This window comes from Delphinapterus leucas, chromosome 5 (genome assembly GCF_059928025.1).
Source record: "Delphinapterus leucas isolate spDelLeu-1000000601 "Yukka" chromosome 5, BTC_Dleu_Yukka2, whole genome shotgun sequence".
NCBI classification, from domain to species: domain Eukaryota; kingdom Metazoa; phylum Chordata; class Mammalia; order Artiodactyla; family Monodontidae; genus Delphinapterus; species Delphinapterus leucas.
In genome coordinates this window covers 116,806,989-116,833,146 of record NC_143133.1, presented here as the reverse complement: position 1 = coordinate 116,833,146, position 26,158 = coordinate 116,806,989, and the positions used below count along the sequence as shown (strand labels likewise).

Here is a 26,158-nt window from a genome sequence, read left to right as displayed (position 1 = left end):
CCAGCAGTAGCCAAGTGAGGGTAGAGGGGGTCCGGAAGCGCCCTCCCCCCAGAATGAGGGCTGGGGAGTGGGGTCCCCAGCAGCCTAGATGGGAGACAGGGGGGACCAGATCCCTCTCTGCTTGTTGCAAAACCAGACTTGTGCCTTCCTTAGATACAGAAATGGATCTAGCCACCTCCTGCTGGCCCGTGGGCCATCTGTCCCTTCAGAATGACTTGCATGTCCCCCGATCAGATCCATCCGCCAGTCAGATCCCCAGCGTTATGAACATGGAAGTTTAACCCTTAGGGTGCAGCCGGCTCTTCCGCACTTCCCAGCTCCTGGGGCACATCCCGTTTCCCCTTCGTCCCATCTAAGTCCTCCTGGGTCATTTCCCTGGGTCTGCATGGGACCCTGCTCGCAAGTGTGCCTCGTACCCATATGCCACCTCCTTCGACACACGCGCCTGCTTCAGAGAACACACTGGCATCTACGCCCTCACTGTAGAGTCTTCATTCCACAAATGAGGAAACTGAGGCCCGGGGAGGCTGTGCGGCTCCCCCGGGGTCACACAGCCAATCAGCAGCACAGCCTGGGCCTGTGTAGGGGTCTCTAGGCCCAGCGTCGTCACCTGTCACCATGCTGCACAGACCCTTACAAGGATACAAGTCCAACCCCACAGTTTTCAGCCGTTGCCCCAATTTATCACCTGCCGTCCCACTGTCCCCATATGGACAAGCACATGTAGCCAGAAAAGTGTCCCAGTTTGGAGTAATGAAAATTGGGTCACTCGTAGGGAAGATGCCAGAACAAGGCATGCCTGGGGTTCACAGGGTGGACCACAGGGGCTCCCAGCTCCAACAAATGCTCCAAAGCATTTGGAAGCAAAGTTATCAACTGAGTCCTTGGCATAAAGCCATGTGGGTCCTTGGGGTCCTGCTGTCCTGTGGATGTCCTGGCCCAAAGCTCTCCTGGAGGTCCAATTCACCCTCTGGCCCAGCACAGATCAGGACCCTCTTAGACCACCACAGGGTTGCAGGAGACTGAGAGGCTCAGGTGGCCAGGCTGCCACCCTGGCAGGCTTGCCACCCACCGCCTGTATGGGTTGCCCCCCCATGCCCGGCTCCAGCTCCTCACGGCCACGCTGCAGGTCACCCTCGCTTGGTTAAAAGGTAGGACTGGGGTTCTGGTGGGTCAGAGTCAAGGGTCAAGGCCTTTGGAGCCACCCTGGAGCACCCTTTCCTGGGATGCTGATAGGCGTGGATGTGTTGGGTGTGGCTCCCTCCTCTGGTTCCACTGCTCAGCAGAAAGACAAACATCTGATGGGACCTTTCTGAGTATCAGGTGCACATGTAATCTCAGACCACCCTTGAGGAGACCCCAAGAGTCCTCTGGCCCCGATTTAGAGCTGAAGATATGGAGGCAGGAGGGGGGCCAAGGCAGGTCAACTGTGCATGGGCAGTGGGTACCTGAGTCCCTTGGTGCCCGTCCGCTCTACAGAGGTACACGCACCAGGGACAAAGCACGGGGGGGAGGGGCCCCCAAAGGGAAGGAGTGGAGTTCGAAGGCATCGGAGTGCCTGCGGTATCGGGAACCAGCCCCAGTGTACCCCAGCTCTGCCGCCTCCTGGCTGAGGGAAGTCTTAACTTCTGGGACCCTCAGTTCCCTCATCTGTAAAATGGACAGAACCACCCCCTCCTCTAGGGCTCTTCACAGTTCAGTGAGATGAGGCACAACAAGAAGATGCAATGGTTGGCAGGGGTGGGTGGTGGATCTGTCCCCACCGTGTCCCCTGGCTGGGGCAGAGGAGGGTCTTTGGGAAGCTGTCCACTCAGGAGGACACCGTGTGTGACGGGGCTGCGGCTGGTGCACGGTGGGGTCCCTCCTCCCCGCCTCTCCCTCCCGCAGAACAAGCCATCTTCTTCTTCTTTTTTTTTTTTTTGCGGTACGCGGGCCTCTCACTGCTGTGGCCTCTCCCGTTGCGGAGCACAGGCTCCGGACAGGCAGGCTCAGCGGCCATGGCTCACGGGCCTAGCCGCTCCGCAGCATGTGGGATCTTCCCGGACCGGGGCATGAACCCGTGTCCCCTGCATCGGCAGGCGGACTCTCAACCACTGCGCCACCAGGGAAGCCCCGTGACCCCCATTTCTATCAATAACTTCAGCCTGATGCACACAGGGAGGCGGGTCTGTGGGAATCTACTCTACCTCCTAAAAAAAGCTTTTACTCACCTCTTGTTTTCTGTATTTATTTTTTCCAACTTTATCGAGACGTAATTTACAAATAACACTGAATAAGTTTAAGGTATACAATGTGTGGATTTAATATACTTACATGTTACAAAATGACTACCACCATGTTGTTAGCTGAATCACCATCCCAGCACATTATTACCATTTCTTTTTGTGGTAAGAATATTTAAGATCTACTTTCTTAGCAACTTTCAAATATATAATATAGTATTATTAACTATAGTCACCATGCTATAGATTATACTATAGATTATAGATTATATAATGTATAGATTATACATTAGATCCCCAGAGCTTATCCATCTTATAACTGGACCCTTTGACCAACATCTCCCCATTTCCTCCACTCCCAGCCCCTGGCAACCACCATTCTAGTCCCTGTTTCTCTGAGTTTGGCTTTTTTTAGATTCCATATATAAGTGAGATCATACGGTATGACTTCACTTAGCATAATGACCTCAAGGTTGATCTACATTGTCACAAATTCTGTATTTTAATAGGCAAAAGCATGGGATGCTTTTCATATTTTTGGACAGAGAAATGGTCTAGAGGACAAGGCCTCTGCATCCTGTTACTGGTCAGGGAGACAAGGGAGGTGCAGCACCTTCAAGGTCAGACACATCCCAGTACGGATTTTGGCTCAGCTGGCTGTCTGCAGCAGACTGCTTCTCAAAGCGGGTCCCAGCACTGTCTCCCATCCCATCTGTTCTCCACAGTGTGACCTGGCCTGTCCCGAATCCAAAGGCAGAATCTAACTCCCCTCCACCCCGGGCCAGCCTGTGACTTGACTGAATTAAAGTCACACAACTGGTGATGGGAGACTCCGAGGAGGTCAGCAAGTCGGGTCTCGCACCTGGATCCTGGGACACCTGATCTGGCAAACCAGTGCCCTGAGACCGCCATGCTGGAGAGGCCACGTCTATGGTCCCCAGGGAACCAGCCCCACCACACACGGAACACGTGAGCGAAACCGTCTTGGACCCTCGCGCCCCCAGAGCAGCCTGCCCAGCAGCCTAGAAGGAAGATGCAGCAGTTGCCATGTAGGACAGATCTGCCCAAATTCCTGACTTACAGAATCCAGGGCACATAATAAAACCGCTGTTGTCTTAAACCACTAAGATTTAGAACGATTTGTTGCGTAGTTGTAGTAACCATGACACCACCGTGTGACTTTAGGTGTGTGACCTGACCTCTCTGGGGCTCCGTTTCCTGGGATATAAAAGGGGGTCATTCCCACCACCTCCCATAGTGGGTATAAAGTTCCAATGAGATCAAAAACATGTGTCTCATGATATCGTTGCAGTCAAGAAACGGCAGCTTCCCTCGTCATGGCCGTCACCATTACTATTCTACCATGAAGACGAGATACCTGTACACGCTAGAAAAGGGTCACAGCACAATTCCTCTCCTGTGCAGTCAAAGCCCTATCACCCATCAGACACACATCAAGAGACAATGATCACAGCCATAAGTCACGATGTACTGGAGCTGAAACTGATCCTTTTTTTTTTTTTTAAAGCAAGAGAGACAGAGACTGAGGGGTTTGCTATAATCTACAGATTACTCCAGAGCTGCATTATACATGTGGACTCTTTTAAAGATCACCACATGAAAAATTTTGATACATTTTATTTTTAGTTTAGTAGACATGATATTCAAATCCTTATTTAAGCCCTTTAAAAACACTCCTATGTTTTCATGAAGAAATTGCATTCCCATATAGTCAGAGATAGGAATAACCTGAAATACAGAAAAAATGTACATTCTCAAGGATGCTCAACATATCTTAATTTAAAACACCCAAACTTGGGGGCTTCCCTGGTGGCGCCGTGGTTGAGAGTCCACCTGCCGATGCAGGGGACACAGGTTCGTGCCCCGGTCCGGGAAGATCCCACGTGCCGTGGAGCGGCTGGGCCTGTGAGCCATGGCCGCTGAGCCTGCGCGTCCGGAGCCTGTGCTCCGCAACCGGAGAGGCCACAACAGTGAGAGGCCCGCGTACCGCAAAACAAACAAACAAACAAAAAAAACACCCAAAGTTGGGCTATGAGTGTCCGAGAGTGGGAGGTCTCTCCACTCTCTACACACTGTCATCCACACCTACCAGCCTTGGGAACACGCTGGTATCGACCAGAGACGAGGAGAGGAGGCTCAACCCTCCTTTCTCCACCATGCATGCTGCCCCAGCCCTGCCTCGACAACCCTCCTTCCCACCGCCTTCACCTCCATCCCCTTCCACTGCCGGCTCTGGGCGCCTCACTGGGGCTTTCTCGCCTCTCCTGGAAGTGCTCTCGTCCCCCTCTGACCCTCACTCCCCCACTTCACTCTCTAATCTTCCCAGAGACCTCTGGTCACTCTCGGTTCCCTCTTTCTTCTTTGCCTGGACAGATTACCAAGGCCCCTTTGTCTGTTCATCCGCCACGACTGCCCAGGAGCTCCAAGACCCACAAGTTAATGCTCCGGCAACCCTAGAGCCACACTGTTTCTCACCTGCGAGCTTCTGTCCATAACACCCCTACTGCCTGGGATGCCTTCTCCCCTGCGCGCTACTACCCTGCTGGACAAGCCGCTCCTCTGCTCTGGACTCAGCCTCTCCGCCCATCTGCTCCCAGGCTGCGACAGGACCCCACTGCATCCCAGCTCCCATCACACTGTATTATGATCACCTGTTCATGTCTCCTTGGCTCCAGAGGTTCTCAAGGTATGGGCTGTGCCTTATTCCTGCTCTTTCCTGTATCCTCCTTCCCCACCCACATACCCATTGTAGGCAACAAACCCCAGGCTGGCGGATGAAGCCTACATAGCTACTGAATAAGTAATTAAATCTACATGATGGACTATTATGCAGCCATTAAAAACTGTTTACTCAGAGTCTGTGATAATAGAGGGGAATGTTTCAGCACGTTAAATATTTTAAAAGAAACAACTGTATTTATATTACAATCTACAGGGGGGCAGTAAGAAAGAAATATAACAAAATGGGAACAATGTTTCTGGGGCAATGGAGTCAAGGATGTTATTTTTTCCCCCTCTTTATTCTACTTTCTGCATTTTCAAACGTTTCTGCAATGAGATAAAATAAAATTAAAGTCTTGCAAGGAGCATCTTCACATACATGCACCTTAGCTCCCAGAGTATGACAATATGGGACACCTTATGATGATGGATTATATTTTCACAGCTTCAATAAAGAGGCTTACCTCTCCTTGGGGAAAATATTCAGGTTTTTGTTTTTTTTTTTAATCACCTTTCACATTGAAAGCTGGTATAGGAACCACTATCACTCAGCCCTTGACTCCTTCAGCCAGTTCATTCCATGACGGATTGTTCCCGAAGCAGACAGGCTGGCTAGCGATCTGCACAGTGAAAACAGTGGACGGAAGTGCCTCTCTCCCAGTGATCTACTGGCTGCCTAACCATTTTTGCAGTGAGGAATCTGAGTTATCTAATTGTCTTGAGCTGCTGATTTCAATAAGGAGGATATGAACTCCAATCCTCCAGCCATGGTTCAACATCACCATGCCCTTGACATGTGGAAGGGCCACACAGGACAGACACTGCCCATTTGGCATGAGTTCAGGGAGACCTCACTTTGCACGACTGTGTGGAACCCTAAAAATGACCGTGCAAGCTGAAACACTCAAAGTGATCTTAATAATCAATGTGGAAATTACAAAAGTTCCACGATCTTAAAAAAAAACTTTTTAAAGACATGAAAAACTCTCTTACTGATGGTTATAAATGTAGAGGGTAATAAAAAAAGAGTAAAACTAATATTTTATTTAGTACACATTCATGTAAAACCTTAGAAACATTGAGAATTCAAGTGTTTTATTTCTTTGTAAAAAATGTATCCAGACTAGTTTCAACAGTGCTGGCTTCCTCTGCTTGTTGGATAACTTGCGATGCTGGGCAAACATCTTTTCTATGCCTTGAAGAACTGCCTTTCTAAGTTCAGATCCGCTTCCAAGATTCTATCCTCTGCACGTTCAACACTGTGGAATAGCTTCAAGAGTTCCTTTAACATGAAGTGTGCTGCCAGTGTCACCTCCCCTGGGACATCTTCATTTTTTCTGTCACAGGCACTTCTCTCATTTATGTCAATAAGTTCACCTTGACTTAGTTACTTAGTTCCGCTGGCTGCATATAAGAGTCTAGAATGGTCACAGCTTCAACATTCCCAGGATCAGCAGTTTCCTCTATAACTCCATTTACATCCAATCCAAATTTCTCTGCCAGCATTATTACTTTTCTTCTTCCTTTTATTTCTTTTTTGCTGAGCATCATCTTTGTGGGCCAAATTTCCTCTTTTGACTATCCATTTTTGTAAAATGTCATGTGGGTTTATCACCAGGAAACAAGGAGGCAACATCACCACATGCTTTGCTGTCTATGTGTGAACCAACAGATACACAGGGACCAACCAGAGACAGACACTGAAAGAAGTGACTTGGTCTCAGATCACAATACTCATCTGTTATTTACTTAGTGATCTGTGGGCTAGAGAGCAAGTGGCGAAGTTTCTACTTTATGCAATTACTCACAGTTACCATTCTGTGGTAGCTGGAATCTGGGCTATGTGATTGGGGGACTGGCATTACTGAACAAAACTGTGGTGACTGAAAATCCGTACACATTGGAACTGTGCAAAGTGAAGATCGCCGGGTGGAGGTGTGGCATTTGGGAAAACAATTGGACTATTCCGGGGTCAGATTTGAAGACAGGCCATTTGTTCACTCAGTCATTCAAACACACATTTATCCAGCACCTACTGGGCACCAGGTGGGTACCAGGTGCTGAGCTGTGTACAGAGGAAACAGGCATGTCCAAGATATATATCCGCTGATGTTTCATGAGGCAGGACTCCGGGTCCAATGTTTCAGAAAGGCCAGGTTCCAGTCCTGTCTTATGATCTGAGCTGAGTCACCCCTCCTGGCTGGGACTGGGAATTAAGGTTTTTTAAGTTATAAGGAACAGAAATTGACTCAGGCTAACATAAGCAAGAAGGAAGTTACTGGAAGGTCCTGAGGGAGCCACAGAATCTAGGAGAGAGTACAGCAGCTGGACAAGGGGCCTCAGAAGGAGCCGGACAGTACTGGGAATTCAATTTCGGGGATCTATGACTATTCCAGTTACCTACCGCTGTGTAACAAATAACCTTATAACTCAATGTCTTCAAACAGAAACCTTTTGCTCCTGAGTCTGCAATTTGGGTAGCTCTTGGTGGAGATGGTGTACACTGCTGAACAACCTGCCCAGGATCTCTCGGCTGATCAGTGGTGAGGAGGGGTCCTTAAAAGAGAGGGGCGCGCCCAGGGGATTCCCAGGATCCAGGCAAACACCTGTCAGCTTCCGGTCCCGTCAGGCAACTGGGACTCAGAAAGGGATTACAGACTGTGGGGATGAAACTGTAATCCTTACGAAACAGTAACGAATGTCTTTATCAAGTCAGGATGGAGGACTGATCTCCATCAGAAAAGATTTAAGAGACAGAACAAGCAAATGCAGATGCAGGACTTTAGATCCTGGGTCAAACCAAGCAACTTTAAAAAGACATTTTTGAGATAACTGGAGACATTGCTAAGGTGAACCAGAATCAATCAACCTGTTTGTTTATTTTTTACTGAAGTATAGTTGACTTGCTAAGATGGACCAGAATTTAGATTGAAAGAAATTTGTACTCATTTTGTTTGGTGAGATAGTGGTACTTTCAGAGATGCCTGCTGACGCAGGGGTGAAATGACAGGAGTCTTGAATTTACTTAAATATTCTTAAGCCAAAAGGATGGGAAAGTAAATGAAGAAAGTACAGCAAAATCTTGAGAGCAGCTGAAAAGCGAGGGGATGGATGAGGAACAATTCAACATACGATTTTCTCTACTTTTGTACATGTTTGAAAGTTTTCATTAAAACGTTACTGAAATTATAAAAGGAAATTCAAAAGCTGATAATGACAACACAAGTAGCTCCCTTTTATTGAGGTGTAAGTGCAATGCGCACATTGTTGCCCTTAATACAAAAAGCCCACGTGGCTAGTAGTTCTCCCTCTCCTTTAGGGATGAGTCGACTGGTTCAGAGGCTGGAGAACCTGCCAAAGGCTCACAGCCATGCCCAGGAGCAGAGCGCAGGGCTGGCAGCCCCGGGGGTCAGGGCTGCAACCTCTGCAGGGCGTGGGGGCGGGAGGATGCAGGAGGCCAGGCTGGTTCAGAGGAGGCCCTGGTCTGCAGTTGGAGATCCCATCCCTGCTTGGGGCAGCCGGAACCTCTGAGCAGCCTTTGTTCTGCCTCAATGTGCCATTCAGCCCAGGGTTCTGGAGGACAATGGATCCCACTGTGCAAGGAGGCAATGCCATCCTGGGCAGCACAGAGGCCCCAGGTGGGCCCTGGTCCCCAGGCAGGCTGGCAACTACAACCTGGGCTCAGGTAGAGGAGCCTAGATGCTGTCAAGGGACAAGCACGTGTAACTCTGCACATGCTGTTCTTTCTGCCTGGAATGCACTAGAAATCTGTGTCTCAGCACTCCATCACTCCCGACCCTGTGAATGCCACTCCCCTTAGTGCCAAAGCACCCGTCCTCTATAGAACTGTGATCATCCCCCCACTGATGCAGTGGAGGGGATCCCTTCTTCCACTGACCCACGTGGATTACCTTCACCACGTGTGGCTAGGAGAGATGCCGTGCTGCTACATGTCCAGCATTAGCACCGTGCCAGGCAGTCCTGGGTTCAAATTGTGAGACCCTCTGAAGCTGGGTGCAGAGCCAGAACTGAATGGGCCACCTGTCCCTTCCCTGTTGGTCCAACAACCAGGCAATGTGGAGGTTAGGAGGATGGGTTTGCAGGCAGATGGCCGGCATTCAAACCCCAGCTCTGCCCCTTACAAACCATGTGACCCTGGGCAAGTGTCCAAGCCTCAGTTTTCTCCGTTGTAAAATGGGGTAAAACACACACACGTGCACACACACACCGGGGTTTGTGAGGATCCAATAATATGAGGCACTCAGTATCACATCTGGCATCAGTAAATGGTCAATCATAATAATGGCTATTATGTTCGTTTCATAATTATTTAATGCTGAAGACCAGGTGAGTAATTTTGCACAAGGGCTGACTGGTGAGGAGACCAAGGTTAATTAACAGGACACCCCAGGGTGCTGTGGGGCTGGCAGATTGCTTCAGCAACTCCAGACTCCATCCTGAGGCAGCCCACTCTCTCACTGGCATCCAAGATCCTGGGAGAGATGAGCCCATGTTTCAAAGACACAGCCTGGCCTGTGTCCACGAAATGAAACCAGGAGCGTGGAGCTCTAGAAATGGTGCCTTCTGGGGCCTGGAGCATTTGTCCCAGGTCAGGAAGACTGGGGCGGGGGTGTCAGGTGCGTGAGGAGACATCCTGGAGAGCAACCTATTCTGCGTGCCAACGGGGAGAACTAGGGGTGCAGACTATAAAGGCTCATGGAGAGATGGCATCACCAAATAGAATGCAAGGGAACCAGGTGCTGGGTGGGTATGGGCACCTGAGAGATGCTTCCCAACGCTGTCCTGGCTGCTTGGCAGCATTTAAGGCTGGGTGATCCAGCTTTCTTCCTGCCAGCCCCCTCTCTCTCCCTTCCCTTCCAGGATTCTCTTCGTTCTGTGACTCCAGAGCCTTCCTGTTTTATCTCCCACCTGGGTGGCCACCAAGAATTCTCGTTCTCTGTGCCTTAGATGTTGGTGAACCGTGGGGCTCTGGCCTCAGCTCTCTTCCCTCCTTCCTCTCACCCCCACTTCACTCTCCCTGCCCAGAGACATGGGCTTCTTTTCTGCCTAGCACGTAGTGGGTGCTCCAGAAATGTTTGTTGAGTGAACGAATGAATGAATGACCTTGTCCTTCAATGTTGTACGTCTGGCATCTAACCTCCCCCTGGCATTTAAGGGGGATCAGTAAATGTCCGTTGAACAAAAGGGGAAAAATGTTCAACCTCACTGGTATTCAGACATGAATTTAAACAAATATTTTTCACCTTTGATATTGGCAAAGGTCAAACCAATTAGAATACCTAATGCTGATCAGCATGAGGTAAAATTTGTCAACGTGTGTCAAGAACATTAAACACGTTCATGATTTTTAGGTAAAATTGCATGTGCGGGACTCTCTCTGAAGAAAATTATTCCAGATTTGGGGGGAGGGATGGGAATAGGGTGTCTTCCTACACACATAGCATTCCTTCCCTCAGTGTTAGCTATAAAAGAAAATAAACAACCTAGTTATCCATCAATCGGGCGTGAAGAGTTGAACTATGACATCTATCACAGGAAGAGTGTGCAGCCAATAAAATGGTGGAATTTGGGGGCGGGGCCGAGGTAACCAGTTACACACCCCTTCCCTGCTAGGACTTGAGAACACACAGGGAAGATGGACAAGAAGGAAATCAAAAAAATTCTTCTTCCTTGATGGTAAACTCGCGGCGGGGAATGAGCTAGGGAACCCTACTCCACTGCCCCTCCTCTTGGGCCTGTGGGGAGAGATAGGTCTAAAGGCTGGACTCTGAAATGAGGGAAACATAGGCTTCTTCTTGGGGCCCCACGGGTAGAGGTGAAGCAGAGACTTTCAATACTACAGCCCCGCCCAACAGAGAAAAATTGTCCAATGAGTGACAGGTTCTCACCAGTTCCACCAATCACAAAAGCCAAGGGGGTGAGAGGCGGGGCCAAGGATTCCACCATCCCAGGAATTCCAGCCTCCTCCCTACAGCAAAATAGGGCCAACTATAGCATTTGCGGAGCCCGGAGCAAAGTGAAAATGCAGAGGATAAAAAGCAGGGAAAAGTATCATTAAAGGTACAAAAATATAAAGCTTCCTCAGTTTTTTCCCATGACTTGTCTTAGTTATTTGCTATTTAATGACAATTGAAAAAAAATTTAAATTATTAGCATGAATTGTATCGCTCATTCTGTTGTGTAATTCCAGCTTTAAATGCAAACAGAAGATCACTGAACTCGAATGCAGAATCCCTGAATTACACAATTCGTATCTGGTAGCTCCTACAGGCATACGTAGCTTGTTCTTACCAGAGCAGTGGGAACACTGCACGTTTTATTTCACCTTTTGACGCTTGCACGTTCTAGGCACACACCTCCACCCTCGATGAATGACGGTTGAAGGGAACAGGAACTATGGTTGTCCATCTTTCCCTTTCTTTTGGTGCCGCCATTTTCAGAAGCGTTGATTAGCTAGCCCAAGGATGTCACACGAGTAACAAAGGATATGATAGGGTTCCTTGGTCCTTATGCTTCTTAGAATGTCATTGCCTCCTTTCTGCATTCAAAACAAGTTCTGATTCAAAAGTAAAGCGTGGCCTCTCGAGCTGTCAGTGCCCCTGTTTACGCAACCACAGACATGCTGATCAGTGCCTATGCACAGAATTCTGGTGGCCCCAGGACGCTGGGGAGCTCCATGACACTTAAAGTGACACAAGGTAAGCATGTTACGGAAGCCACACAAGGAACAGCGGAATCGCTTGTTGCATGTGTCACTTGTGTTCACAGGTGTGCTCCACTGTCCCATCAGATGTCACTTACAAAACACGGGTCCAAAGATACAATTATTAAAAATTTCAAGATGGGGACAGCAGAGAATTAAACGGAGCGCAGGGTTCTTGGTCCTTCCGAATATGGGACCTACACAGGTTGCACACTCAGGACACCAGCTCTGCAGCAAAGCACTGGAAAATTCTTATAACCTCACACTTAAAAGTACCCTTCCAAATGGTTTATATGGAGAGATTAAAGCTTTTATTAAAAACAGACATGGGCATTTAAAAGAGATGGGCAGGGGCTGTGGCAAATGGCTAACAACATGTATCTAGAGGCTGGTCTTTCCCCTTCATCTGCACTGTTACTCTGTAATCCTCCCCTTTAAGCCCCAGTATTTCATACAGCCACGCTTCAGGTGTCAAGACCTAAACACCTTAGAGAAACATCCCTTAGCTCTGCTGACTTTAAGGATAAAACCCCAAAACTGTAGCAAGTAAAAACCAGGAGATGATGCGGAAACATTTTATTAGCACTTGATCTCCATCTTGCAGCAAGAAAATGAGAAAACCCCTACTTGGTTACTGCACCAACCTTTAAGTGAGGTCTGGCTTCCTTGACAGTTTGGGGAAACTGATAACAATAACCCCTTCCCAAAGGTGGACCTTTGGAGTCCACATGGTCTTTACTCCTCAGAACCTTGTGACAACCCAGGGCAGGAAGCAATGCAGGGAAACTGAGGCTCAGAGAGGTGATGTGACTTAATGGGGGACAGCCACCGGTGTCCCACTGCAGCCTCCTTCCCTGAAGTGGAGACAACATGAGCTCGTGAAAACCCAGGCAAACTTATGGAAGGGGTGCTCCTAAGTGGAAGCAAAGGGAACAAATATTTCAAAAATCAAAGGCTGGCTCTCCGCTCTCCTACTGGGCTGGCTCAGGTCCCTGCCAGACATAACTCCCCTCTCAGCACAATTTCTCTGGGGGTGGAGATGGAATTAGGTTAGCCAGTCTGATGACAGTTCTAAGGGCTAGTCTAACTCTAACCCCTAAAGAATAGACATAGTTATTTATGGACAATATTTATTAAGTACTGACTGTGCCCCAGGCCCTGGGCTGGGCACAATCACACACACCAAGCCATTTAATGCCATGAGTTCACTGAACATATTCCATTCATGAAGCACGGTGGGGAGTCCACAGAGAAGATGCTACAGCATCAAATAGCTGCACGTCCCTTGTTTCAAGTGATCTAAGGAGCAACCTGGAGAAGAAACTAAGGCTCAGAGAAACCTGCCCAAGATTACAGACCCAGAGCGGACCCCACTGGGAAGGCAGGTCTCCAGACCCCACCAGGAACGCAGATCTCCTGACACCAGATCTTGGGATACCTCATCTGGCTGTAAACGCGAGGAGGGGAAATCAGAACTCTGCAGCTTGGACTTGAGCACGTGAAAGAAATCAAAGAGGATTTCTAAAACAAAAAGCAAACAAATCAGCATCCCTCCTGGTTTTCTGTACCTCGCATCTCGTTCGTGAGTGACAGGGCAGTCTTTCTGTTTTCCAGATAGTCAGTAAAGGCTGTACGCGTCGGGAGGCTTGGTTGAAAGTCTGAAACAATGAGTAAATGTAACAGCTCACGGAACTGGAAGCCCAGAGGTGGGGTGGACATCAGGCCTGGTTAATCCAGGAGTCACAGATGTCACCAACGTCCCCAGTTCTCACTCACTGTCTGCTCTGCCAGCAACGGTGTTGTTGGCTTCATACTGGCTCCCTCCATGGTCTCAAGGCGGCCGCCAGCAGCAATGGAGGCTTCTGTGTTCCATCACAAGAGAGGGACCAGCTTCCTGCAGCTCACTCTACTCTCCACTCAACCTCCAGAAATGACTCCCACGTCCATTCTGGGACCAGTCACTGCAAGGGGGATGGGAGTACACTGGTCCATCACTGCCTGCCCAGGGCCAGACTCAGAAAAGGATGTGCTTGGTAAATGCTACTGCATGAAGGAGGATGAATGTATTTTGTAGATTCAATCTAGCCTAAAAATGTCTATTTAACCACCCTAAAGCTGAGTCCTGGGGCTGCAGCAAGAGATCACAGCTAGGAAGAGTCCTTCCAAGAGCCATATCTGGCTCTTGAGAAAAGCCTAAACAGAGACTCCTTGGCATTCTCCTATCCCTGGGGCCCCTTTCCCTAGGGCTCAGGTCCTTCTACTGTCCACTGTCAACTGTATTGTTCTCCCCAACACTCACCCATCCTTGCCAAGTTCTCTGTGCCCCACAGTGACATGCACTCATGCCTTATGATCACAACAGCCCTCAATCAGCTGAGCTGAGCTAAGAGTTAGAGGGGAAAAAGCTGCTCTAATTCACACTAAGGTGTGAATGACTAACAAAACCTAAACTCTCCCCGAGGTATTTGAGATTTTACAAGAAGAAATTGAGGAACTCAAGCAAGACTCGCACTGGTGAAGATGACATTTAACTTGAGACCTAAAGGATGAGAAGGAAGAGCAGGAAGTGGGTGTTCCAGGTAGTGGATGTAACCAGTGCAAATACCCCAAGAGAAAGAAAAAACTTCCTGCTTAAGGAACAGGAAGTAGATCAGAGCCACTGGGGTATTGTGAGTGTTTGTGACCAAGTGACCAGGTGGAACAGGAATTTGTACACCTGGTTCTTTTACAAACTCCCAGCATCCATTATTTGCTTGTGAAGCTCCTCCAGGAACAATACTTTTAAATGATAACAATGCCATTTATTAAGTGCTTCCAACAGGCCAAACACTGTACCAGGTGCTTCCTAAATTAGCAAAACCACTGATCATTCCAACAGCCCTGTAAGATGAGTCACTATTACTCCTCCCTTTAAAGGGAGAAAGTGAAGCCCAGAAACATTTAGTAATTTGTCCGAGGTTGCACAGCACCTGAAGAGTCAGAAGGATTCGAATACGAGTCTGTCTGACATCCAAATCTGTAACTTACTCTGTGCTCTGAGCACAAAATGCAGGCAAGATGCAACAGTGTGAAAGTCTGTTTTCATGCAGGGAGGCCAGAAATCTCATATAATTCTAATAATTATTGTTATTGCTTTCTCAAGGGCGGGAACTTCAGATCTTGGTCCTAGGTTCCCTAGGACCTGAGCTCTGTGCCTTCCACACTCTGGCATTCAATCTGGGACATGGACAAAGGCCACGCCTCAGTTTCTTCATCTATAAAATAGGGATGCGGGGTATGTGGAGCTCCTGTGAGGCCTCAGCACATAATGGGTCCTCCACATACCTGGGCTGCCAGTTCACAATTTGTAGTTCCGAGGCGGCTCTTTCATCCACCATCTTATCTGACCCTCACAGAAACCTTAATACCTCTAGGCAGAATGGTATTATTCACTCCCATTTCACAGATGGGGAAAAGAGATCCATCCACGTAACGGCGTTCCCTTCTAGAATACAGGCTGCCCACGGGACAGTGTGGGGACTGTGTCCAGTCCCCAGGGCTAAAACTGACCAGAACATAGTAGGTACTCGGTAAATATGCATTCTATGAATGAAGAATTAAAATCATCACTTCTTACTCTGATAACTATGCACTTCTCCCTTGTTCCTCCCTTCTAAGAGCTGCTGAATTTGTGCGAGAAACAGCGGGAGACAGAATAAAGAAGGAATTAGGGTTTGCAAATGTCCGCTATGAGTCAGGCAGTGCTTTTTAAATACTTTAAATCACCGCGCCCAGTGCCCTGTCCCATCATCCTCAATGTAGAGATGGGAAAACGGAGGCTTCCTCCAGAAAACCAGACCACAATGACCTGCCAAGATCCCCTCTCTCTCCTGGCCCCAGCCAGACCACTGGGGCACCTGCCAGCAACCCAGCAGCCTTTTTACCTCTGCCTCTCAGCAGGCTGCCAGCAGAAAGAACACCAGGAAACACGCTGATCCTTCCTCAGCCTCTCCAAGGCAGGCGACAAAAGACCGCTTTCAGCTGCCTGGGGACACCCCCCACCCCGAAACCCCTAGCTTGGGGCAGAGCCCTCACCCGGCCTGAGCAGCCCTGCCCCCTCTCCCTACACACACACCCATCAGCAAAGCGTGACTCAGCACTTCTCCTCCGGGGAGCGGGGAGCGCCACTCTTCAGCATATGTCCGCCCAGGTTACACACCCAGCCTCTGCTCCCCTGGGTCAGGACGCCCAGGAGCCGACCCCGCGCTGGCCCAGTGCTCCCCAGGCCTCCTCAGGGCTCGGGCTACGGGCTCCTCGGCCTCATTTCCGGCGGAGCCAGGCATCAGCGCGGCGGACAGCACCCTGGAGTCGAGTCACCGCTCCGAGCCCACACGGGTTCCTGACACAGGCTCCCACGCGCACCAGTCCCGCGGCACGCAATGCCCAGGGCCCCTCCCACCGAGGCACCCATCAGGGGACCTCTTGCTAAAAACCCACAAACACTTCTGCAGCCAGTCCAGCAGCCCCCAGGGAAGATGCAGACGGCCCCTTCACCCGGGAAGGTCTCCAGCACAAGTGTCCCCACCGCTGCATGCTGACACCCCGCGGCTAGCTCTCCCCATCCTCAAGGGAGGCTCCACTCCGCGGGCCCCCGGCTGCGGCCCGGGAGCTGTCCCCACCGTTCCCTGGGCAAGGTGGAGCAGAGGGACCCTTGGAAGTTACAGGCTTATAAGAGAGGGCCGCTGACCCTCTAGATCCCACCAGCCTCGGAGTGGCGGTTGGGCTTGGGCTGTAGGGCCAATTTAGGGGATTTCAAATGCAGGGCCTGTTTGGGGTGGCATGTCCCACTTTGGGGGAAAATTCTGACAGTTTAGGGCCAGCTGTTCCTGTCTTAGTTCAACTCGCCAGGAATAAAAGATGAACCCCAAACCAGACACCTTCTCCCACCCACTAAGGGGCCCTGCTTCTCGAGGTACAGGGAGGGGCCGAAGACCGCGAGCCTCTAGGGGAATCTGGCAATGGATTACCCCCACCCCCACCCCCGGGTCCCACTTCGTCTCCAGGGAGTGGGCAGCCTAGAAAATTCTGCGGGCTCTGGACAGGGCAAACCCAGTATTCTAAGCCACTAAATTTCCCCGGTATTTCTTCACCAGATTAGCCGCAGAGGTGGCCTTTTTAAAAATGAGGGCCAGGGCCGATTCAGGATGCCACCAGGCCTGGGGGCGGAAAGCTGCCTGCCGGAGGGCGGCGCGGAGGAGGGCGCTGCGCTCTCGGGCTGCTGGGCAGCGGAGGCCGGCGCCCTCAGGCTCCCTCCCTCCCGGACCCGGGGCGGGGTAGGGTAGGGTAGGGTAGGGTGGGGGGACACGACACACAGCGCGCGGTCCAAACCTTCGGAGGGCATTCGGTGCGACGGCATCCCCACGCCGCGGCCGGCCGGAGGGGGCCTCAGACAACACGTACGTTACCTTCAGTCACATAGCTGTGGTCCCGCAGGAAGCTGTGGTTAATTTTCCGCGTGTCCGTGTCCTCGCCCATTGAAGGCCGTGCCCGGTGCCCTGGGCATGCCCCGCCGCCGCACACCGTTGCAATCCGCAGAGGTCGCGCCGGGCGCGCGGGCCATGCCGCCGCAGCCTAGCAGGGGCGCGGGCCACCGGGGCCCCGGGGGGCGGGCATCGCGACCGGGGGCAGCCGGGGACGGGCGAGGGCGGCCGGGACGGGCGCCGCGGTCAGGCTTGAGCGCGGCGGGCGGGCGGCGGCCGCGGGTGGGGGCGGACCGGGGCCCGGGAGCGCATCCCGGCCGGCGGTGCGCGCTGCGTCGGTGCGCCCGGCGGCGGAGGCCTGGTGCCGGTGCGCCTGGCTACGGCGGCGGCGGCGGCGGCGGCGGCGGCGGGAGGGGACGCGCGCGGCGCTGCGCCGACCGAGCCGAGGCCGAGCCAGGCTGCTAGGGCTGGGGCCGCCGCCGCCGCCGCCACTCTCGCAGGCCCCTCCCTCGCGCCGCCCGCTCCTCCGCCCCCATGGCCCGCGCAGCCCGCCGCGCGCGCGGGCAGCCCGGCACCCTGCAGGTGCGGCGGCGCCCAGGCAGAGGCTGCGTCTCCGCGCTCCCGGCCTCGCGGGTGGGCACCTTTGGTCCCTGGGTCTGCCAGCGGGGGAGGGAGGAAGGAGATGGCCAGCTTGGGGGGCACACGGTCAGCTGAGCCTTTGAGGGTCACCTTGCGTGCCCAGGTACTCCAGTTGTGTATGGCCCATGGGTGGGGAGATTAGAAAAGGGGAGGACAGGTGGGCAGCCTCACAAGGCCGAGGGCCGCGGCGACCAGAAGAACAGGGAAGGGAGCGGGGCGCGGCTGAAGGCGAATCTGGAGAATGGGAGACTTCACAGCGGCGGAAGACCGGGGGTGGGGAGTAGAGACAAGAGCCCCCGTTCATTGGTAAAAGAGGGTAGGCAGACGCACTTCCAGGAACCTCCTAAGCGCAAAACTGGACCCGTGGGAAGAAGCTAGGGGACGGACTGGGGGAGGGCGGCGGGGGGAATCAGCACCCTACAAACAAGGCAAAACTCTGGATGAGATGGCTGGAGGTAGTAGGCCTCCTCCAGGCAGAGCGCCGAGATCTCTTCTCATGCTCACCTCTCTACTTACTGGTGAGATAAAGTGGAGAAACAGTGCTGGGTACACTCCAAAAACAGGCTGGGAAGTGCGGGTCCCTCCTCCCTCTGCCAGGCAGGAACCTACCCCCTCCCTTCCCTTAGTCATAAGTGTACCCGCCACCCCCTCGCATCCTACACAGTGCTTCACATAGAGCAGGCGCTCAAAAGCTATTTGTTCCCTCTTTTGGCGAGCTGCCACCTCCTCCAAGCTGACCCCTTGCCTGCAGGGAGCCCAGCCCCCAGTGGGTGTGTCAGAGGTGTTGGGTATGGATCAACACCCCCCCCCCAGCACCCTCCCCCGACACACACACCAGCAGGCTTTCCTAGGTGCTCAGCAAAACCAGTTTGGAAAGGGAGAGTAGGAAAGGTTCAGACTGCCTCCAAGGGGTACCAAAGCTGAAGGGGCCCTTGGCCTGAGATTGGGGGGTGGTTCAAGCCACAGGAGGGAGGTGCCACTGGTCTCTCTCACTCCTGCAATTCTGTGATGCTTTCCTCTTCTCAACTGGCTTTCTGGGGACTCCAGGCATCTCCCCAAACTGCAGTGGGGACAGGAGAGTCCAGAAGGGGCTGGGGTAGGAGGATGGGTTTGTGGGAGAGACTGGGGAAGGTGGAAGCCACCTGAGGTTTCTTGCTGGGAGGTGAGAGGGAGTTTCTGAAGCTAGATATGAGCTTTTATTCCATAGAAATGCCCAGAATGAACCTATAAGGAGGTGAAAGTTTCTCCCCCCTCACCCCCCCCACCTCCCGCCCCAGCACCCTGGAGGGCATAAGTGAAAGGGCAGGACCCAGGAAGGGCCTGGGGTTCTGCCAGCGCCACCACCTGGTTGCTGAGTGAGCCAGGACAGGTCCCGCACCTGTCCCCACCTCAGCTTTCTCACAAGGTCCACCTCATAGCACAGGTGTGCAGATCCAGTTCAAAGGCCAGGTAAACGCAAGGACCCTCAGAATGTGAAAGAGGCTGACATCCAGTTCTCTATCACCCACCAGCCTGATCTGCTCAAGTGTCCCGCACCTAACAGCAGAACTCAGCACCCCACTGTCTGTCTGTTCCCCACTCACCTCTCTAGCTCATATAGCAAGGGGCTGCAGCCTCAGGTACTGGAAACCGGACAGTTTGGGTTCAAGTCCTAACAGCGAAGGGGCCCCAGGCAAGCACAACCTTGTCAGTTAAATGGACGTGATCACAGGCTGGTGTGCCTAGTTCACGCTTAGCAGGGGCCTGGCCTCATCGGTGCTCTGGAATGTTAGACATTATCATCATCATGCTGACCCTCGCCTCTCTGATCTTGGGGAGACCCCCTCACCCCCAGCCTCCCCATCTGGCAGTCCCGCTGAAATACCCACCCTGTCTTCCAGGATGCCCTGGATCACAGTGAAAAGGGCCTTGCCCTGGCCAAACACAAGGATCCATCCCTTTCGTCAACCTGTAAGCCAGGCTGGGGACCCAGGAGTTGGTGGTCTTGAACCTTGCTGGGCCCCAAGGCTCAGCTTCAGCCCCTTGTACCCCCATGCAGTCTCCTCTGACTCCCTCAGGGCTCCTCTGGACTGTCTCTTCCATTCTCCTGAAGCACCCCTACGTCAGAGCCAAGGCCCCTCCCTCAATCCCCTGCTCGTGCCCACCTCCACCCCACTCAAACTCATGCCATCCACCGCTTCCTCTCCTATATCTGCAGGCATCCCTGCCCCCGGCACATCCTGCCCCTCTGTTCTCCTGACCCCAACCTCTCTCTCTGTACGGCCTCCTCCCTTGTCTTTCATTAACGAAGACTATTTGTTGAGCATCTACTATGTGCAGGCCCATTTCCAGCACAGGGGTAATGAGAACAGAACAGACCAAACTCTCTGCTCCCATGGGGTTGACGTATTAGTGGGGCGAGGTCAACAAGACAATGTGAACGTATAACATGGAGGTCATGATGAGTGAGAAGAGAAAGCAGGGCGCAGGGATGGAGATGGATGGAGGGGTCTATTTTATAAAGGGTGAGTGGAGAGGACCTCTCTGAGAAAGTGAAATTGTGTAACTACCACCTACATCAGGCAAAGAGGCCACTGCCATCCTCATAAGGCCTCTCTCATGACCCACTCTCTCCACCCCAAAGATAATCCCCATCTCGACTTCTAACACTATAATTTTGCTGGTGGGTGTCTTTGTGTAGGATCATAGAGTGTGAATGTTTTTCTAGCTGGTTTCTTCTGCTCAACATTATGTGTCTGAGTTTCACTCATTATTATATACATGCAGCTGTAGTTTATTCATTTTCCACTGTTTTATAGTATTCCATTGTACAGATACACTGCAATGTACCCTCCTTGTGATGGGCACTTAGCTTGTTTTCAGTTGGAGGTTATGATGAATAAAGGTCTGCCTGGACTTACTTCCGTTGGGCGTATATGCTCATTAGGAAATTGCCAAATGTTGGGATCTGTGTATGTGGAGCTTCAGTAACTGATATCAAAGAATTTACCAAAGAACTAATGTAAGAGAGTTCCTGTTGCTCCACAACCTTGTCAAACAAGATATTACCGTTGTTTGTGATTTTAGCTACTCACTACCTCCAGCATTGCACTAGGCATCCTCTCCAGAAACCGAGACTGGCCCTCGTCCTCCTTCCCACTCGGGATGAGCTGGAGTCATCCTCGACCCCTCACCCTTAAGCCTTCACAGCCTGTCCATCTTTCAGTCCTGCTGACCTGCTCTCAGAGCTCTCAAACCCTCCCCCTTCTCATGCCAGCCTCACCACCCCACCAGCATTCAGGGGCTCACCCCTCCCTCATGTGGACTGAAAGCTGACCATTCACTTTCCTGCTTAAAATGTTTCAAGGCTCCCAGTTTCTACACGCTAAAGTCTAAATTCTAAGGTCTTTGTAATGTGGTCCCAAACTGCATCTCTAGCCAATTCTCTGTATGCTCGAACTGTTCTGCAATTTTCTGAACAAGGCTGGCCCTTTCAAGACTCTGTGCATTTGCACATGCTTGTCCCCTGCCTAGAATGCCATTCCCACATCCATTTGTCCCCATTTGGAATCAACCTAAATGTCATCATGAACAGTAACTCTAACAGCAGCTCCCATTCATCGAATGGCCACAGGGAGGTCTTCGTGCTGACCTCACATGTCCTGCTTCCCACCTCCTCCTGCGTACTGGATAGATCTGCACTTTCTGTCCCCTCAAAAATTAGGCATAGTCATAAGAAGGTGTAGTGAAATGTAAAGAAAGTGACTGGTGTCTCTTCTGAGTTAGAACTTTAAAAGCCTGAGTATGGTTTGCCAGATTTTTTTTTTCCCTCCTGACTTAGGGTCTTGAAAAAGCAAATGTCGAGATAAAACCATGATCTTTATCTTGATGATGGCTTTACCTTTGAATGATTACAAAGAACAGGGACCACATTAAATGTGTAGTGTGAGTGAGAAATAAACATGTGCTGTGCTTGGTCACCGAGATTTGTGGGTTATTTGCTACTGTAACATAACCTCACTTATCCCGACTGCTCCAACCCTGTATGCCAGCTGGTTGTAGTTAAACACTTTACAGGTGCTATCTCATTTTGTCCTCAAAACATGAGGACTCTGTATCAGCCAGAATGGACTAGGTTGTATTGCAGCAATGCATGACCCTTGGAAATGCAGTGCCTTATAGAATCTATTTCTCACTCATGCCACATGCCCATCACAAGTTGGCTGCAGCTCTGATCATCGTCATCCTTACTCTGGGAGCCAGGCTGACCAAGCAGCCCTACATTTGGGCGTTGCTGGGGTCATGATAGAGGTGAACAAGAGATGAGTGTCATGAGCTCACTCTTACAACTTCATTGGCCCAAGTAAGTCACATAACCACGACTCATGGGTTCAAAGGGCAGGGAGGGACACTATAGGTCACATGACCACATGACCTCAAGGGCACATATAAGTACAATCCTCCCCCAAGGAGGGACTACAAATATTTTGCACTATAGCAGAATCTACAACAGTACTCATTTTATAAATGAATAAACAGGCACCAAGTCACTTCCGAAGTCACCCACTAGTAAGTGGCCGAGCTGAGATTTACCCAGGTCTGTGTGAATCCAAATCTTGTACAGTCAGCCCATACTAGCTGGTACTAATGTAACTACCTCTCTGCCACCTTTCCCCTCTGTGACTACCCAGGTCTCACAGGGAGTTCAAGGTGGTCTCTTGGTTCTTTTCGCCACTGGGAACTATCTGTTTTCCCTGGAGAGGTGGCCTGAAGCAGTACCCAGATGGATTTTTCTCCAGTGAAAGGCTAGACAAAAACCCACCCACCCACCTTAGTCTAGGTCACAGTGCCTCTGGATAGAGAATGTCTAAGAACGCTGAAATGTGCTAAGACCCATCAAAGAGCAATGTTACCAGGGAAGGACCCAGGGTTGTCATCTGGCCACACACTCAAAGTTTAGTGATTTTCTGCCACTGCAAAAGTAACACTCATGATAGGAAATGTGGAAAGAAAGGAAAATAGGAAGAGTGTTGTCCTGAATCCAAACATAATTACCAGAAACCTTTTGGAGTGTCTGATTCTGGGGCCTTTCAAGAGAGAGTTTTGTTTTTACACAATCATGATCATACTTTATTTTTTGTATTGTATTTATTTTAATGAGATGTAAATAAACAGAGACTAGAGTATATTATTACAATCCCCCACCTTTTGAATATCGATTCAAAGGAATCAGTATTAAGATTCTGACATCTGGGCTTCCCTGGTGGCGCAGTGGTTAAGAATCCGCCTGCCAATGCAGGAGACACAGGTTCAAGCCCTGGTCTGGGAAGATCCCACATGCCGCGGAGCAACTAAGCCCATGCGCCACAACTACTGAGCCTGTACTCTAGAGCCCGTGAGCTACAACTACCGAGCCTGCACTCTAGAGTCCGCGAGCCACAACTACTGAGCCCGCGCACCACAACTATTGAAGCCTGTGTGCCCTAGAGCCCATGCTTCGCAACAAGAGAAGCCACTGCAATGAGAAGTCCGTGCACCACAACAAAGAGTAGCCCCCACTCGCCACAACTAGAGAAAGCCCGCGCAGAGCAACGAACACCCAATGCATCCAAAAAAAAAAAAAAAATAGATTCTGACATCTAATATGTTAGAATCTTTTAATGTAAGAAATAAAATCAGAGATATTGAAGCTCCTTTGCATCCCTTCCTAGTCTTAATCCTCCCATTCTCTTTCCAAATTCTGCCCCCAAATTTATGTTTTCTTCTCACCCATGCTCTGTTCTTTAACACATGTACATGCATTATATCATTTTGTGTAATTTTAAAATTTATACAAACATTATCACATTGATTGCACCATATTGCAAATTGCTTTTTCCCTAAGCCTTATTTTTTCAGCTCTTCCTAGTTTCTTTATTGATCTCGAATGCTAGGAGAAAACAAACAATGGTGTGCCGGAGCCTGCCCCAAGAACCTTCTTGCAGGAACGGATTGTGTGTTTCTCTTCCAGACTCTGTGTTCAGTGATGTCATGGTGGTAACTAGGAATCAGCTCTGGTGGGAGTTATTTACAGCCCGGAAATCAGCAAATGCTACAGATTCAGGCTTTTTCCCTTAGATAGTAGGTTGTTAAACATTTATGAGCAGTGACTGCAATTAATTTATTATTTCTCCCATCCTCTCCACCCACTTGGATGCATATTTAGGTTGTTTCCAACCTGTAGGAATTTCAAACAACAATACAGTGACATCATTTTACCTGGTTCCTCATAACAAGTATGGACACCTGGAGGCAGGGTTATGGTATATGTATATAGTTAACTTCGTACATGTTGCCACAGCAAGAAACAATTTACACTCCTACAGCAGTGTATCGAATTTTGAGTAGCACTTGAAACTGAGTAAATGCACCTCAAGTTGGTGGGTGAGCTGATAGATGATGGTTGTCTAATTTGCATTTCCTGATGACTAGTGAGGCTGAGAATCTCCATTTCCTCTTCTAAGAATTGCCTGATCTTCCTTTGCTCCTTTGGCTTTTTTCTTACTGATATCCTGGAGCTTCTTATATAATTTTTTTTTTTTTTTTTTTTTTGCGGCACGCGGGCCTCTCACTGCTGTGGCCTCTCCCGCTGCGGAGCACAGGCTCCGGACGCTCAGGCTCAGCGGCCATGGCTCACGGGCCCAGCCGCTCTGCGGCATGCGGGATCTTCCCGGACCGGGGCACGAACCCGTGTCCCCTGCATGGCAGGCGGACTCTCAACCACTGCACCACCAGGGAAGCCCTTCTTATATAATTTTACTACCTATCCTTTGTCTCATCGTGTGTGTTACAAACATTCTCTTCTAATTTGTTGCTTTTCTCTTAAATTTGTTTATGGTATTGTTTTCCTTCAGAAGTTGCTGATTTTGATGTAGTGAAGTTTATCAATATTTTCTTTTAAGTATTTTGCCTTTTGTGTCCTCTTCAGTAAAGACTTCTCTACCTGCTGAGTTATGAAGGTGAGCTATAGAATGTCTTTCTTTTATATTTACATTTAGCCCATCTATACATAATGTTCTGTTTGGGGTGAGGTAGGGATCTAATTATACACTTTTTTTCCACATGAAGTACGTAATATCCAAATCATTTATTGACTAATCCATCTTTCTCCCTCTGATTATAATGCCAGCTCTTGTCTATACCAAGTTCCTGTATATGTGTGGGTCTATTTCTGAACTCTCTATTCTTTTCCATTGGTCTTTTTATCTGGCCTATGTGCCTTAGATATTATAGTTTTATCATAAGCCAGTATCAAGTAGATCAAATGGTATAGTCTTTGTTTTTCTCAAAATTGTCTTGACTATTCTTGGACCTTTGCTTTTCTATAGAAATTTTCAGTTTATCAGATCCCATTAAAAAGCCCGTTGTCATTTTCATTGAAACAGCAAAGAATTTATAAATTTAACCAGGGGAAAATGATATTTTTCTAATGCAGAATTGTCCCATCCATGGGCATGATCTATCTCTATATTTATTCAGATATTCTTTCATGTTCAATTGTGCTGTAATTTTCTTCCCAACAATAATAGCAAACATTTATATGTGCCAATTACTGTTCTAAACTCTTATATTTAACTCAGAGGTACATATTATTGTCTCCCTTTACAAATGGGGAAACTGAGGCAGAGAGTGGTCAAGTACTTTACCCAAGCCAATTAACAGTAGGGCTATAATGTAGAACCAGGCATTCTGAGTTGGAGGCTCTTCTCTGACCCGTGCTGCTATATTGCTTCCATACAGGGCTTGTACATCTGTTCTTAGATTTCATCTTAGGTACCCTATAGATTTTACTGCCTTTGTGAATGGAGTTTGCCTCTCTTATATGTTCTCAATTGTATTCCTGTTCAGGAGAAGTGCTATTGACTTTAGTGTGCTGTCTTGTACCCAGCAGTTATGTTGAACTGTTATATGATTTTAAATAGTTTGAGAGATTACCTTGGATTTTCTATGTAGACAATCATGTCTGCAATTAAAGACAATTTGTGCCTTTTCTTGCCAGTCTTTCCCCATTTTATGTCTGGCTCAGCTGGTTCCAGTATAAGGTAGAGTTGAATAGCAGTGGTGACAGATGGCATCTTTGTCTTTGGTCTAGCAATGCTTTTAAATTTCCACATGAAAAAATGTTTGCTGTTGGGTTTTGATAGGTGCCCTTTCTCACCCTTCCTAGTTTTCTGGGAGAGTTTATCAAGAATTACTGTCAAAATTTGTCTAATGTGGGCTTTTTTTGTTTGGCTAGTTGCTTTGTTTTGCTGTATCTATTGATATGATTATCTGGCTTTTTCCTTTTAATCTATTAATGGAGTGAGTTAAATTAATAGTTTGTCTTTAAACCATTCTTGCATTCCCAGAGTGGA

The 26,158-nt window shown here is 49.7% G+C and overlaps 1 protein-coding gene across 2 annotated transcripts in view; it reads right to left on the bottom strand.

Moving 5' to 3' along the window:
• PPP2R2C (protein phosphatase 2 regulatory subunit Bgamma) overlaps positions 1-17,590 on the bottom strand; it is a 137,541-nt gene extending 119,951 nt beyond the window's left edge. Inside the window, exon 1 of one of the 2 annotated variants that reach the window (XM_022582451.3) lies at positions 17,056-17,590. In XM_022582451.3, the coding sequence (XP_022438159.1) occupies positions 17,056-17,083 (28 nt within the window). In that variant the 5' untranslated portion in view covers positions 17,084-17,590. The remainder of the gene's footprint in view (positions 1-17,055) is intronic. The other variant, XM_022582450.3, reaches the window with a different exon arrangement.
• Between the last annotated feature and the right edge of the window lie 8,568 nt (positions 17,591-26,158).